The 15,807-nt window shown below is 38.5% G+C and overlaps 1 protein-coding gene across 1 annotated transcript; it reads left to right on the top strand.

The window, feature by feature from the left end:
• The first annotated feature begins 2,532 nt into the window (after positions 1-2,532).
• Positions 2,533-7,647, top strand: hp (haptoglobin). Its single transcript, XM_078247226.1, has 4 exons — positions 2,533-2,674; positions 3,005-3,093; positions 4,527-4,810; positions 5,053-7,647. The coding sequence occupies exons 1-4, from the start codon at positions 2,670-2,672 to the stop codon at positions 5,614-5,616; spliced, it is 942 nt and encodes a 313-aa protein (XP_078103352.1). The 5' UTR covers positions 2,533-2,669; the 3' UTR covers positions 5,617-7,647.
• The last annotated feature ends 8,160 nt before the right edge of the window (positions 7,648-15,807 follow it).

The following is a 15,807-nucleotide window of genomic DNA, read 5'->3' as shown; positions in this document are numbered from 1 at the left end:
TATAATATATTAACTAAACTTCTGTTACCTCTTTGTGACCTCTTGTAAATACCCAAAGCTATAATGCTGGACTTTCCTCCCTGCAGCAACACTGTGTTTTAGTTCCCTGCAGTAAAATCTAAAGAGGCAATGTGTGCTTTATGTTTTGTGATAACAAATTAAACAGCACAGTGTGTTGCAATATCATTACGTCACCAGAGATAAAGATGTTAGAAACAGCCAGCCTTGTTTACTTTTCGTAAACTATGATGCAAAACTATGATGCAAACAGTACAAGTTGTTAGTGACCATCTTGCGTTGAACAATGATGAAACACTGACTTGTGAAATGGTTTTGTGGTTTGCAAAACATCCAATCCTATTAAAATCAACAGGATTCACAACTGAGCTAAACAGTTAAAAAAGAGAACTCCATTCAAAGGAATTAAAACATGAGGATGTTTACATTATACAGTCATTCCCAAACTGTGGTCCGCGGACCACTAGTGGTCTGTGAGGGTACTGCAGGTGGTCCGTGGAAAAGCAAAATAAAACTAGAACTGCAAGCAGTTATGACGGGGCCCAAGCCTCCGGCCCTGATTATAGCACCCCCTAATGGCCAATCTTCACCAAATTTGGTACAGAGCCTTAGAGCGGCATGCCGAACGAGCATCACAAGTTTCGTGTTGATTGCATTTACTGTGGCAGAGATATTGCAATTGCAAATTTCCAATTTAAATGCATTCTGTAAATGCTATTTACCAGGTTTCGTGCAGATCGGTCGCATGGCCTAGGACGAGTTCGAAAAAGTGGATTTTGTGCATTGCGCGATATTGCGAAAAAACTTTTGAGCGGAAATGGGCGTGGCCTATATTATGTGATTCAGCTTGATTCAAGGAAGACGTGGATGTAAGGATTTCTAATGTGCGATGTGTAATGTGGGAGTTAAAAGCAAAAAACGATTATAGCGCCACCTAGTGGTCTACGTGTAATTTTTGGTAGGTGTGGTCCATGACCCATTGTCTATCTACCGTGTAAATATAAAGTTGTTCACATTAGTGTAAGTAGTAAATTTAGACTTGGGTCCCATAGGCCATGCCCACTTTGACCCCTGTAAAAATCGGATGAGCGGTTCATGAGATTAAAACTTTTTGTACTTGTAGCGCCCCCTAGTGACCAATTTTCGTAAAACATGTGGGGGACCTTCAGAGCATCACGGCAAACAAGAATCTAAAGTTTGGTGTTGATGTCATTTATTTTGGCCGAGATATGGCAAAGTTGGTGTTTTCATAGTTAGCTACACAAATTTGTTTGTGCGTAATATGCGCAATTTTTATCCTATCAAAATTCTTTTTATTAACTTTTTGTCAGGCCCATCTGGAGATGCTACCTGCAAAATTTCGTGCCGAGTTCGAAAAAGTAGGTTTTTGATAAATCGCGATTTTTCACGCATAAAAGTTTAGGCGGAAATGGGCGTGGCCTATATCACATGTTTCAGTTGGATCCAGGGAACACATGGATACATGATTTTTAAATGTCCGGTGTACGGTGTGGGAGTTATAGGGCCAAACACGTTTTTTCTGCTATAGCGCCACCTAGTGGTGGAAGTGGGTGAATTGTTTTGCCTGAGGTCCTTGCGGAGTTTTGGACCAGTCCTGAAAATGGCAACCCCCCACCATGTACGGTTTAGGCTGTAGTCAGAGTTTTAGGCGGAGAAGACTAATGATGATGATGATGATTAATCAGTAGAAAAACAATAGGGTTCCACAGCTCCGCTGGAGATGTGTACCGCGTTGCCTTGCATTACGCGGTTCCCATGCCCCCTCGGGCTTGGACCCCTAATAATCCTTACAAAAACAATAGGGTTCCACAGCCCTGCTGTGCGAACGGCGTAGCTCTGCTACCGCTAATAATAGTTTTTTAACCTTCATTTTACCAGGATATTCCCATAAAAGTTTAGAATATGTATATTGATATAAAATTTAAATTTAAATTAAATTGTCAAGTTATTGTGTGATTACTAAAATAGGCTAGTGGCGCTCGGCCCTAACCCTAACCCTAAAATCACCCAAGGTTTTGAAGTTTTGACAATATCCAAGTGCTCTTATTACTGTATAGATTTAATACTCCATTGCTATGGAAATAAGCCTGTTGTGCAAATGAACCTGATTATGCCCTCGGGCGCTTGAGTAAATAAATAAATTAAATATGTGGCAGCCGTTGTGTGCAGTAAACTTTCTTTTAACAAGCCTGTTGTACTGATGCGATGACCAGTTATGGTTTTAGTGCTAGTAGGCCTCTTAAGAGGTGCGGATTAATTCAGGTAGGGCTGTGTGTAGACATATTTTATTATGTGTATTATGATGTGGTCCGCGAAAACTCTTGATTACAACTAGTGGTCCACACACACACAAAAAGTTTGAAAACCCCTGTTTTACACCACAATCTAACAGTCCAAATGCTCTTTTTCCAGACTCCAAAATGTCTGGAGTCTCCCAACTGATGGAAAGCAAGATTTCGCAACACTTTATTTCAGATTCCAGGAATCAACATTTTTCTGCCAAGCCAAAATTTCCCGGGTAGAAGTTCAATCTCTCAGCAGATATAAATACTCCTCAACTCCAAAAGGCACAACAAACTCAAGAAAGAGAGGTTTAATCTTCACTGCAAAAGAAGAATATTGTCAACAAAATGTGGTAAGTTAACAAAATATTTTCATCTGAATCCAACTGACTACACTCTTTCTCAGTACTAAATGTTGAGCTGTATCATTACTAACAAACAATCTATAAGTGTAAGCATAATTTCTATGACAGGTCTGATCTAATATCTAAAAAGCTATTTTACTTTGCTGAATTTCCCAATAATTATCCAGTTATGTTTTGTGACCTGTTGTAAATAAAATGCTTATTTATCTATGTCTGCAATTGAATAGCTCAAATTGTTTACAATTTGTCATTCTTGATCCTTAACTGGGCAATGACACATTTAATGTTTGTTTATCATATGAATCTGTTGTTTCATAGGTTGCCTCTGACTGTGCTCCTCCTGGCTGCATTGGCCTGTCTGGCAGATGTGGCTCAGACCAATGAAAGGATTAAACGCTCTGTGTCAGGTAACATATACAAACACAAACATGCTATACACTTATAAACATGGTGTCTTAATTCAAACTCAATTTCTAGTTTTACATACCACTTGAATACATTCAAGTTGGTCCAGGCTCCAGTTCTACTGTTTTACATAATAGCTCCTCGACAGCTGCTGTTCAGATAGATAACTCCTGAATGAAATGACACAGACTTTCCTGCAGGATCTAAGGGCTGGGATATTACTGCTCATTTGGCTAAAGAGCTACAGTATCTAACAGGGAAATCGCCTGCTACTCTTCAAAGCAACTATAAACCAAGCGATCAGAGACCAGTGAGAGGTGTGACTAAACTGACTGGAGGCATGTTGAAAAAAGAAAGGAGCTTATTTTCAGTAAAAAAAAAAAAAAAAGAGGGAGAAAGTAATGAGAGAAAGAAAACATGTAAAATTAAATATAACTGAACTTTTGAATATATTTCCACATTGCATATTCATGCAGCCTCGCTAATGCATCAAACTTTTGAGCCATTGTTTAGTGCGTTGAACACATTGATTAAACAATTCACCAGAATCATTCTTAGTAAATAAATGCTGTCAGGCTGTAGAATTACACTAGATTAATGATCATGAATAGTAAGTTTTTGCATTGCAGAATGGAGCCATTAGTGTACTAAGCATGTTGCCAGTGACTTGAAGACAAGATCACTTGAACCAATTTTCATAATTATCTTAGCCACATAAAAGACTTGGGATCAAAGTACAGGAAGTGGATGGATTCTCTTCTTTGCTTCACTATGAATAAATTAAGAGGCCACTGTTTCTGGAGAAAATAGTCAGAGCATGAAAGATGACAGAGCTCAGCCTAACAGCAGATCTCTGGAAGTGATGACAATGTGCTTTTTTATGCAGTGCATGCGCTTTAACGTGATAACCCTGGTGTCAAGTTTTTATGTTCAGTGTTTTATGCAAGGATATCATATATAATGTAATGTTATACATACACATTCTCTCTTTATAGTTTAGAACAAGCTTTTTATTAATAGACGTCATCAAAGGGAGCTTACTGTAACCTGGAGAGAGTCCTGCATACAAGACAGTAGTATATAGTAGGATCCCTAATATTGATCCATATGGGACACCCTTAGCAACCATTTGGGGACTTGATTTGAAACCATCAACAACAACAGTCTGAATTTTACTAGAAAGATAAGATTTGAACCAGCTATAAGCAGAATTGTGAAAACCCATGGAAGCATCATATTTAACAGAATTTGATCAATGGAATCTAAAGATTGTTGTGTTGACATAACCTGTCTACATTTACATTGTAAGTCATAAGAGAACAATATCTGTGAATATAAAATGAGTAAAAAAAAACTGAAAATCCTCCGACTACAAAAAAAAAAGTATATAGATACAGTATATAAATAAAAAATATATGCTGTATTTATTTCCCAGCCTCCAGGTTAACATCAACCCGTTCCAGACGGATGGTTGGGGGGACCCTGGCTCCTCATGTCCCCTGGCAGGCCATGGTCTACATCGCTGACAGTGTGCTGGACGGAGGCTATGCAGGCGGTGCTCTCATCTCCGAGCGCTGGATTTTGACGGCTGGCAGGAACCTGTTTGTCAGGAAGAGTCGACTGGACGTTCAGGGAAAAGATCCTGTCATTCCTAAAGTGTACCTGGGAATCACTGGACGGCCGGAAGCTAATGCCTCCAAAGAGGTTGCTGTGGAGAAGGTGAGCAAGAAAAACATTTCATCTGCAGGAAATACTCAATCGTGCACCAAATGTATTTTAATCTGCGGCGTTAGTCCCAGACAAATACATTATTTACTCCTGTTTTCTAAAGACTTCAGTGCCCAGCTATTTTATGAAATTACTGAGCCATTTCATGATTGAAGTATATTGTCTAGACTACTTTTTAAAGATTTATGTCTTCAATCAGATTTCCTCTCTCATTTTACCTTTCCCTCTTGCAGGTTGTTCTCCATCCAGGCTTCCAGAACCGATCTGACTGGGACAACGATCTTGCTCTGATCCAGCTGAAGGAGCCTGTGGTTGTGAGTGATAAAGTGACCCCCATCCCTCTGCCAGAGAGTGGCCAGGACCTGGTAGACACCGTGGGAGGGTCAGGGGTCCTCACCGGCTGGGGATGGGGGAACCTCCTCACTCCTGCTACATCACTCAAATACCTAGTACTTCCCCTGGTCAATCACTCTGATTGTAAGGCAGAATATAAAGGTATTGAGCTCACACCAGCTGTAGACGATGACATGTTTTGCACCGGACCCACCAAGTATGGAGAAAATGTTTGTTTTGGTGATGCAGGAGGCGCTCTGGCTATCACAGATGCTAAAACTGGGGACATTTACGCTGCAGGGATCCTTTCCTATGACAAGTCTTGCAATAGCTACAAGTACGGAGTCTATATGAAGATTTCCTCGTATTTGCCCTGGATCCACAGTGTCATCAGAGGGGATACAGAGAAATCGTCTGCTCTGCGCTCTGATGCAATGTCTAAAATGTACTTACGGCAGCCGTAGAGCTCCAGGCTCTGTTCTTCTGATTTTGAGGAGAAATTATTGTGATATTTTCAGTCAGGGAATTTTATGAAATGCAATATAACCACTGCTGTGTTCTGTCACTTAAATGTTGCAGTCGTAAAGGAAAACAATACATAAGGACAGTATTTGCAATTGTTCCTGTTTGCCATAATACAAACAAATCGCTCTCTGAAAAACAACATCATCATATCAGTCATTTGAGCAAATGGCCAAAAACAAGGCGTAGGGTTTATGACTCTGGTCTGTAAAGGAGAAAGAAGAGAGACATTGTTATTGAGCCATCTCCCTTTTACATTCTGTCCACAACTACTTCTGTCACTTTTTGTGTACAAACAAGTGTAACACTACTAAAGCCTTCCAGAAAAGACTGAGAGAGTGCACTATTATTCCTGCATTTAAACGGTTCCTGTGTCTTGCCTGTCTCTATGACCACCATTGTGTGTCTATTTGGAAAAGCTATAAACACTTAGAAACTAGTTTTTGTTAGGATCATACAACAACATTTAGTGCACAGAAGTGAGATGTTGGGGTGGGTGGTAGGATGGGTCACCAAATAGCAGCAAATTCAATTTGGATGAGTTGCTGATTTAAAAGTCAACTTCTATGCACACGCAATGTTTAATTGTTACACAGTTAACTTTGAAAAAAGAACTTGAGGGCTTCAAAGTTTGAGACAACCTTTCATCAATTGCAGTCACCCGTGTGAAGGCAAAGTTTGAGGATAGAATTTAAGTGAATGACATAACTCAGAATCTGAGGTTTTCAAGTGTTGCCTGCAGATGTGTTTATTATTTCCACCAGTAGCAGCAGGACTTGAAAGATATTTTTGTCTGGCAGATGTGTCCACTCTGTCACAGATCATGAACTGCTTCAGCAACAAATGCATTCTACCACAATGGAAAAATGGGGTGATGACAGCTGCCTGTCCAGTTAATACAATATGAGAGAGAAAGATAAGAGGGAAGGAAAAATCAAAGTGCGGGACCAAGACGGAGGGACACCAAAGTGCGGGACCAAGACGACAGGCTCTCGTCCTCGTCCGGGTTCCTCTGTTCCTCCGGGTCTTTTTTAGTTTATTGTGAGGATAAACAAGCTCAGGTTAATGGGATGGGAGCGAAGAGGCTGATATTCCGCATTACTGACATCTCAAATTGGTATGTTATTTATTTTTAATTATAGTTATAAAGATTCAACGAAAAACCCTGCTGCTGACATCTTGAGAGACATCAGATTACAGTTTCTCTCCCTTTACTTCTCTGACCTTTGGCCAACCCTAACCACACCTAAAACCCGTAGATTAAAGCATCTGATTGGAGGAATTTGTTGGGACGGTTCAAGACCTTACTTGAGGCACAAACTGGATAGCTCAGGTCAGGTTAGGACACAAACTTGTACACATTATCAGTCCATCATGGGCCAGTGCATACATGTGTGTCTTGGTTTACAGTCAGTGATTTTTGTCAGTGATTTTTGTCATTTTTTTAGTAAAACAAAATGGAGCTGTTGATGGAAGTAGTTTTAAGTAGGTCTGCAGCAGCGTGCAGGATGCAGGAGGTTCTTCTCTTTGGCTTCTAAAATATTAATAGTCCTTTCAAGGGCCATTGTTCTCTACCAGTCTCAGAGTGTACTCTCTCTGGCTCCATCACTCCTGCAGAGCACTGACTGAAGTCAAAACACAAACAGTCTCTTACTACAGTGTATACCAGAATTAGCATGGATGATGAATATTGTGTTAGCATGTTGTATGTGCACACAGATACATTTTTATTTATGTAAGACAGTTTGTTCTAAAACCTCAATTGAGACTGTTTTTCTTACTTACTAAGTGAGATAAAAAGGAAAATATAATCAAGTTTTCTTTGTGGTTAACATGTCACAGGCCCAAGTCCTAAGTCAGTCACAAAATGTACATGTAACTTTTTGAGTCAGTGCTAACACATAAGAGTATAGGCCTCAGTGATTTATGTTTTATGGCATTAAATCAATGATGTGTCGCATATGTAATTTATATATATATATATATATATAATATCTACATTGCCCATTATCAGCAACCATACATCCAATGTTCCAAAGGCACAGTCTGTTTACTAATCTGATATCATTTTAAAAAGGCTAACTGAGAAAACATTGGAGAACCCTTTTGCAATTATGTAAACTCGTAATGTTATTTGAAAACTGCTGCCCTGTTGAAAAAACAATGCAGCTGATCTCAGCTGGTATTCTGTCTATAATGGAGTGGAATGGAAATTTCTAAGTGACCCCAAACTTTTGACCGGTAGTGTTTATATATATATATATATATATATATATATATATATATATATATATATATATATATATATATATATATATATATATATATATATATATATATATACATACAGTACTGTACAAACATTTTAGGCAGGTATGAAAAAATGCTGTAAACTAAGAATGCTTTCAAAAATGGAAGTGTTAATAGTTTATTTTCATCAATTAACTAAATGCAGTGAAAGAACAGAAGAGAAATCTAAATCAAATCAATATTTGGTGTGACCACCCTTTCCCTTCAAGACAGCATCAATTCTTCTAGGTACACTTGGACAAAGTTTTTGAAGGAACTCGCCTGGTAGGTTGTTCCACAGGGTTCGAATTATGATTTCATGTTTGTGGGGGTCTCTTTATAAAAAAAAAAAAAAAAGTAGTCTATGAGCAGCAAATTTTGAGCATTAAACATTTCCTGCATTCTGGTGAATTTTTATGCACCTATTTACCTTTTTCTGAATCAATGTATGCTGTAAATATCTTTAAAGGGAAACATAGATTACAATCCAAATATAAAAACATAATGGACAATAAGGCTCTCAGGCATTCTGTATTGCTATTTATTCTCCTGTAGATCAACTTTTCTAATTGAGTCAGCACACATGTAGCCTAGCATCATTTACACTTCCCTCCTCTTTTGCGTCTTTTGTTGAGGAAGTAACCTCCTTAAATGTGCACATGACAATTATTCACCTCAATGATACATTATTCATTTTAATGGATTAATAAAGCCCTGGACTGTAATATTTCAGATGTGTTAATCCATTAAAATGAATAATGTATCATTGAGGTGAATAATTGTCATGTGCACATTTAAGGAGGAGGAAGTTTTGAACATGAGCACTCATGTTCAAAACTTTGTGCACATTCAAAATATATCCCATCTGTGCTTTCTGTGATTTGGAGGAGTTGGGATATTTTGAGAAAAATAAAGTGATAGGCTATTACAAGAAAAAAGTCACTATATTTCAGAAAAGAATCTACCTGCACCATAGCCTGCTGTGCATTACGTGATTGCTCTGCTGATACGGTAGACCTCCTGACAGACTCAGAGCCCCGTTTGAGACTCTGGTCTCTGAATGAGACAAAGTTTAGGGAAGTGGCTGTACACTGCTCTATATCGGAGGTGGGAAACCGAAACTATGACAGAAATACACGGAGCACAAACGCGACACATCTGACGCAGCATGTCGACAGCAGAGCACGTCCATTATTATACGTAATTCGAACCCTGTTATTCCAAACATCTTGGAGAACTAACCACAGATTTTCTGTGGATGTAGGCTTCCTCAAATCCTTCTGTCTCTTCATGTTATCCCAGACAGACTCGATGATGCTGAGATCAGGGCTCTGTTGGGGCCATGCCATCACTTCAAGGACTTCTTGTTCTTCTTTACGCTGAAGATAGTTCTTAATGACCTTGGCTGTATGTTTGGGGTCGTTGTCCTGCTGCAGAATAAATTTGGGGCCAATCATACGCCTCCCTGATGGTATTGCATGATGGATAAGTATCTGCCTGTATTTCTCAGCATTGAGGACACCATTAATCCTGACCAAATCTCCAACTCCATTTGCAGAAATGCAGCCCCAAACTTTCGAGGAACCTCCACCATGCTTCACTGTTGCCTGCAGACACTCATTATTGTACCTCTCTACAGCCCTTCGGCGAACAACCTGCCTTATGCTACAGCCAAATATTTCAAATTTTGACTCATCAGTCCAGAGCACCTGCTGCCATTTTTCTGCACCCCAGTTCCTATGTTTTCATGCGTAGTTGAGTCACTTGGCCTTGTTTCACTGTCGGAGGTATGGCTTTTTGGCTGCAACTCTTCCATGAAGACCACTTTTGGCCCGACTTCTCTGGACAGTAGATGGGCGTACCTGGGTCCTACTGGTTTCTGCCAGTTCTGAGCTGATGGCACTGCTGGACATCTTCCGATTTCGAAGGGAAATAAGCTTGATGTGTTTTTCATCTGCTGCACCAAGTTTCCTTGGCCGACCACTGCGTCGATCCAACTCCTGTCAGGAAACAATGGCAATGGAGACGGGAAAAAAAAAACATAGGCCTAAACGTTGTACAAGTTGTATGCAAGTAACCTATAAAAGAAACAGCATTGCAAGCGTAAAGTTTGCTTATATGCATGGGGGGACAGGAGAAGCGTGTTTCAGACTTCAGGATCAAAATGTAGGTTAGTGATGCAAATATTTGCCTCTTTGGGGATGTTCATAAACTGTAAACAGTTTGTGAGGTTACGATCCACAGACTTAAAACAGAAAAATAGCCAAACAGCTGGTGAAATTATTTTCTCTGCTGTAACAGTGTGTGTGTGTGTGTGTGTGTGTGTGTGTGTGTGTGTGTGTGTGTGTGTGTGTGTGTGTGTGTGTGTGTGTGTGTGTGTGTGTGTGTTTTGTTTAATTTAATCCTGGTTCTGTAAAAATTATTAGATATGCAAAGATAACACTGAGCAAGTTTACTCAGTTAATACTTATTTAAATGTGGCGCTCTCTGATCATTCATCCCAACACATACAGTTATTGTTGATTTTGTCTCACATTAAACAGAAGCTCAGTGTCAAGACGGATGTAGGCTACTACTGATAATGGCCATTTGTAGATTCAATTATTGAACGCTAGAAAATAATGGTGTTTTTTAAGCCCTGAAGCTTGATGTGTACTCAGCTGCCAGGTTATGTACTCTGTCCTCATGTGTAACTGGGAAACTGAAGCTTTCTGAGCTTCATCACCTACCTTCATATTTACTGTATAGCACACACACACACACACACCAAGCTTTTCACAAGGCAATAATACAACAGATACAATAAACTCTATCACCTGGTTTTCCACTGCTTGTCAAAACAGGATTTACTCTAGTAATAGATAAGCTTTATTAATGCATGCTTGCTTGGTCATGAATGATACTTTTCTTCAAAACAGACAAAAGAATCAAGCGTTATAACAGTCATAAACTCAAAATATTAGGACGTCCTGTCAGAGCCACTGTAGTGCTGATCTCTCTCTCTCTCCTGGTGTTTATTCACAATCATCCATGCATTTATCAGGATCTTTAAAGGAAGTAGTAATGGTACTCATGTTCTTTTCATACACCATTCTCAGGAGTGGGAGTCCATATGTCCATATTTACTGTCAGAAGGCCTATAAAAGTTGGTTAGTCCCCAGTTTAACCACCTAATTTAGCCTGATATAATGAATGGACATTTTGTTACCACTTAGTTACTTTCTACACTTCACACTGTATAACCAAGTACATTTACTTAGGTACTGCACTTATAGGATAATTTCGGTATTTTTCAACCTGGACCCTATTTTCCCATGCAGCATTGTCTAAGTAACTAATGTGAACAAAAATCTTTATAATTTGTCCACTAAACGCTGTTTTTGCCACTGCCAGGCTCAGATTGTTATAAGTGTCTGACAACTTTATGATAAGGATCCCTTTAGAGATAGACCTTTTTGGTAAAGAGTAAGTTCTTTTTTGTTTAACCTGAAACAGCCCCGCATTGGCCATAGCCAAACTCACCAGATTCCATTTAAACAAAAAATGCTTTTAGTGTGGATAGAGCCAGCATATTTTTGCATGTAAATGCGTGAATTAAGGGTTTATTTCAACCAAACCAGAGTGGTGTTTGTTGGAACAGTGGAAAGAAGACCCAATTTATGTTTATTGATAGTGATTTTGGGGGTGTTTAATGTTAAACAAAAAGGATCTTACTCTTGAACAGAAAGGTCAACCTCTTTAGGGATCCTTTCCATAATGTTGTCAGAAACTTATTAAGCTGAGCACGTAAGTGGAAAAACAAGCATTGTTTGTGGACGTAAATTCAAGTGGCAATTGTCCATTAACTATACATTACAGCTTGTTTTGCATAAATGTTGTTCCCATCAGTCACACAAAAACATGGTCTTTTTTAATTGACTTACAACATTACAGATGTTGGCTGCAATTCAGAGTCCTGGAAGCAGTTGATACTTAAATTCCAAGCTTATATTTTACCTAACTTCCCATATGAGAAACATTCAAAAGAAAATTCACAATTTTGAAAGTAGGACATCCATCTCAGTGTGGATGGTTAGTTGTGTAACAGCTCCAAAATGGATGTACTGTACTGCACAACATGAACTTGTCTGTGATTTGCCACTGAGGTACATGCTGTTGTTACAGCTGTAATGGAAAAGAGAAATAAAGAGCAAATACAAGTGTTTCAAGGTTATGTGTCCATTGGAAACAGCAAAAACATATATTAAAAAAACTGAATAAAGCTCAAGGTCTTCTTTTTCCTATCACACTTCATCACAGAAACACACAGTCAGTCACATCTTTGGTTTCCCTCTAAATGTGAAACAGCATGTTCTTCTCTTTCCTTCTCCTGTTGAGGGCACAACCGCCTGTCATGATTCCCTCCAAATCTCCTGGTGTCATTACTTAGCTCTAATCAGTGACAAACCCCCTTTGCTAATCCTGGTCAGAGTTGATGTGACCCAGATGTTTAGCACATTGTCAAGAATTCTTAGCTGTGAGGTAATGTTCTGCTCTGATTTTTCCCGAGCAAAGTTTTTTGAAGAAGACGTTTGCAGGATGAGAGCAGTCAGTATTTCATTTCTGTACTGTTGTTGGGAACCAGGCCTCGGGGTGCCACATTATATTGGAACCTTATGCTGGATATACCAACTATGTTAGTCAAAGTATTAAAATGTCTATCAAAAGTAATAATTAATTATCAAATAAATAATATTTACTATAATAAAACAATGTGATTTAATTTAAATTAAGTCACCTCTTGTAGGGGCACCACTTGATAACATCTCATAAAATGTACTAGACTATCAATTTGGAGTTATGATTAATAATTAAATTAATAACCATAACCAAATGTACCATATCAATAGTTAGCAGAAGTTGAAGGATTTAAAAAAAAAGTAAGGCAAGGCAAGGCAAGGCAGCTTTATTTGTATAGCACATTTCAGCAACAGGGCAATTCAAAGTGCTTTAAATAAAACATTAAAGAGCAGTTAGAAAACGATTAAAAAACAAAATAAAACATTAAAGAGCAGGTAAAAATGATTAAAAAAAATTTTTTTTAGCTCCGGTTACTTGGTGTTTTCGTTACCCATTACAAAATTGCAGTAGTTCTACTTATTATTACTTACTTATTATATTATTATTATATATATATATATATATATATATAGAGAGAGGATATGCAGGCTCCAGGGCTTCTCCCTGACTCTTATTAGCAATGTTGCACCTAGTGTTGGGTTTAATTAGCCTGAATTGAAAACACCTGTGTGGAATATACACCACATTTATATGGTCTCGTTTGCCTTAAAAGCAATGATTTAATAATTTGATCTGAGAACATTAACAAAACTCACAATGTGTGGGCTAAATAACTAAATAATAAGTTGATGACAGTCTTTTGACAGCTCAAAATGTCTTCCCTACCCGAAACAGGCTAGCAACACCATTAATAATAATAATCATTAAAAAAAGATACCCAAATTTGAACAGAGGCTGTAGTTTTGAACCCTGGTGATCCGAGGCAGTTAACACTGATACCAGCTTTACCCTTCAACTTCCTTCCCCTCAGCAGAGTCGTCTGAAGCCGGATATATAGAGAAGTGTGAAATGGCTTGTCACATGGCTGAAATGTGTGAGAGTGTGTGCACAGCAAAAAGCGGGAATGCTACAACCGTGTGTGAGTGTTTGTATGTGTGACCATGCATTGACTTCTTTAGCAGCTGATACAACAGCACATTGGAGCCCTTGTCAACTTGATTACTCTGTGTACATTTAACAAAAATCAAGTGACAGAAGGTGAAAGAAGAGAAAAAGACAAACCACTTTTACAAAAAGAGGGAACTGTGTATCATTGAAATTAGAAAAAAAAAAAAAAATTCCCCAAATTGATTTTCTATGAGATACATTTATTTCACAGACAAAGTCAGTCTTCACACAGTTTTCTTTACCTACAGTGGGATTTCTGAGCAGCTGAATCTAATTTACAAACCAACACCTCCGACCAGCCTCTAACACAAATCTAAAGGCAGGACTTGAGTAATGATTATTTCATGAAACAGGCTTTCATACCACATTTGGAAAAGACAAGATACAATATTCGTCTAGGTTGTTGCATAAGCTTGAGTTTGAATGTTGTTTCTTTCCAATTAGGCCAGCTGACATCAAAAGTACACACACGTGAAAAGTCAATACACAAATGCAGGAAGTACATACAGACACGCAACCGTGAAATTCTAAATAAGCTCAGTAAGTACTGTTAGAATATATTTTGTGAAAAGTGTTAAGAAGAGGTTTTAGAGTTCATGGTGTTGACCTTGTTGCCTTTTTATGCACCCTGGGTTATGAGAGGCCATTTAGTTTTACAGTGATTAGACATTATAAAAGGAGTGTGAGAAAGATCTTCTCTGATCGGGGGAGGGAACGACGCAACAATGGTCAACGTTTTGCAAGCGCGGGATTTGTGACACAAAGTATGGAAATTACCTGGCTCTCATGAAAACTCCTTAAAGTTTGCAGGAGATTAAAACACACAGGTGTTCAAATCCAACAATAGTGACTTGTCTCTGTTGAGCTGAGAATGGGAAAAGTCAAGGTCATTTTTCATACAGTGTGTTACAAAATCGTTAGGAGCCGGCTGGAGCCAGAAGATCTGGACTGTATCCAACTGATGACAGCACCACCAGAGTGTGGGATGGAATTGGATAAATAAGAGATTTGAAGTTAGGGCATCTGTTGCTGGGGGAATCTTTGACTGACTAATAGGTGAAAGGTAGACCTGTATAGTATCTGATCTGTATGCATACACTCTTATATTTTGCAATATAATTTTTCACTAAAGCTTGTTATTAACTTTAACTGGACGAATCCTGAGTCTTATTTCTCTGATCTACCAGTAAACGAACACTATTCAGAGTGTAGTGACCAATTGGAGTCAAATTAAGTCTGGCCTTTTTAGGGCCAGACCGGTCATCTGTCACACTTTAGAATAAATTCCTACAGTATCAGCAGCACACTTATGTGGCATTGAAAGCAAACAAATACACCAGGCTATAGCTGCTGCTTAAACTAGATTATTCAAATCATCTGCACACAGCTGAATCAACCCTGTGTGCCAGTAGATAAAAAGGTATGATACATGTTTTTACAACTGTAGCCTTGTTTTGAATAGAGACAAAAAAATGTCTGAAGTTTGGATGCACTTCAACCATCGTTAAAAAAAACTCCACCACAACCTTCTCAAAGAAAAGCCTGTTAGATTAATTAAAATTATTTTCTTATCTATCAGGCAGCCCCCAGTTTCATTTTTGCTTTGTGTTAAAATCATAGACTGTATAAAATAGATTAAAATCAGGATGTTTACTTTAATCTCTCTCAGAACACTGTCAACATTTTGCATGTGGACTAATCATGTTTCCAATGTAATAGGGTGGCAGCAGAAATCTTAGAGACGAATGTCTTAAACCTGGACAATCTGCATGGCGAGAAACCACAAATAAACAGACTTTGATGTGTGAAATGGGTAGAGTTCCTATATAAAGTTGGAGTAAGCTTGGGGCGACCAGGTAGCTCACCTAGTAGAGCATGTGCTGAGTCCCCCCTGCATCAGCTCAGGTTTGATCTGATTTCAACCCCCTTTCCTTGTCTCTTCAGCTGTACTATCAAATAAAGGCAAAAAAAATCCAAAACATTTAAAAAAAAACACACACACACAAACTACAACAAAAATACAATCTTTAAAGTTGGAGTAAGCTTGACCATCTACGTAACTAACTTACATTCACATTTACAGTTTAGACTATACACATCTTAATCAGAATCTGACT

The sequence above is a fragment of the Sander vitreus genome, chromosome 1, assembly GCF_031162955.1.
Source record: "Sander vitreus isolate 19-12246 chromosome 1, sanVit1, whole genome shotgun sequence".
In the NCBI taxonomy this organism is placed as follows: Eukaryota; Metazoa; Chordata; class Actinopteri; order Perciformes; family Percidae; genus Sander; species Sander vitreus.
This window is presented reverse-complemented; position numbering and strand designations above follow the sequence as displayed.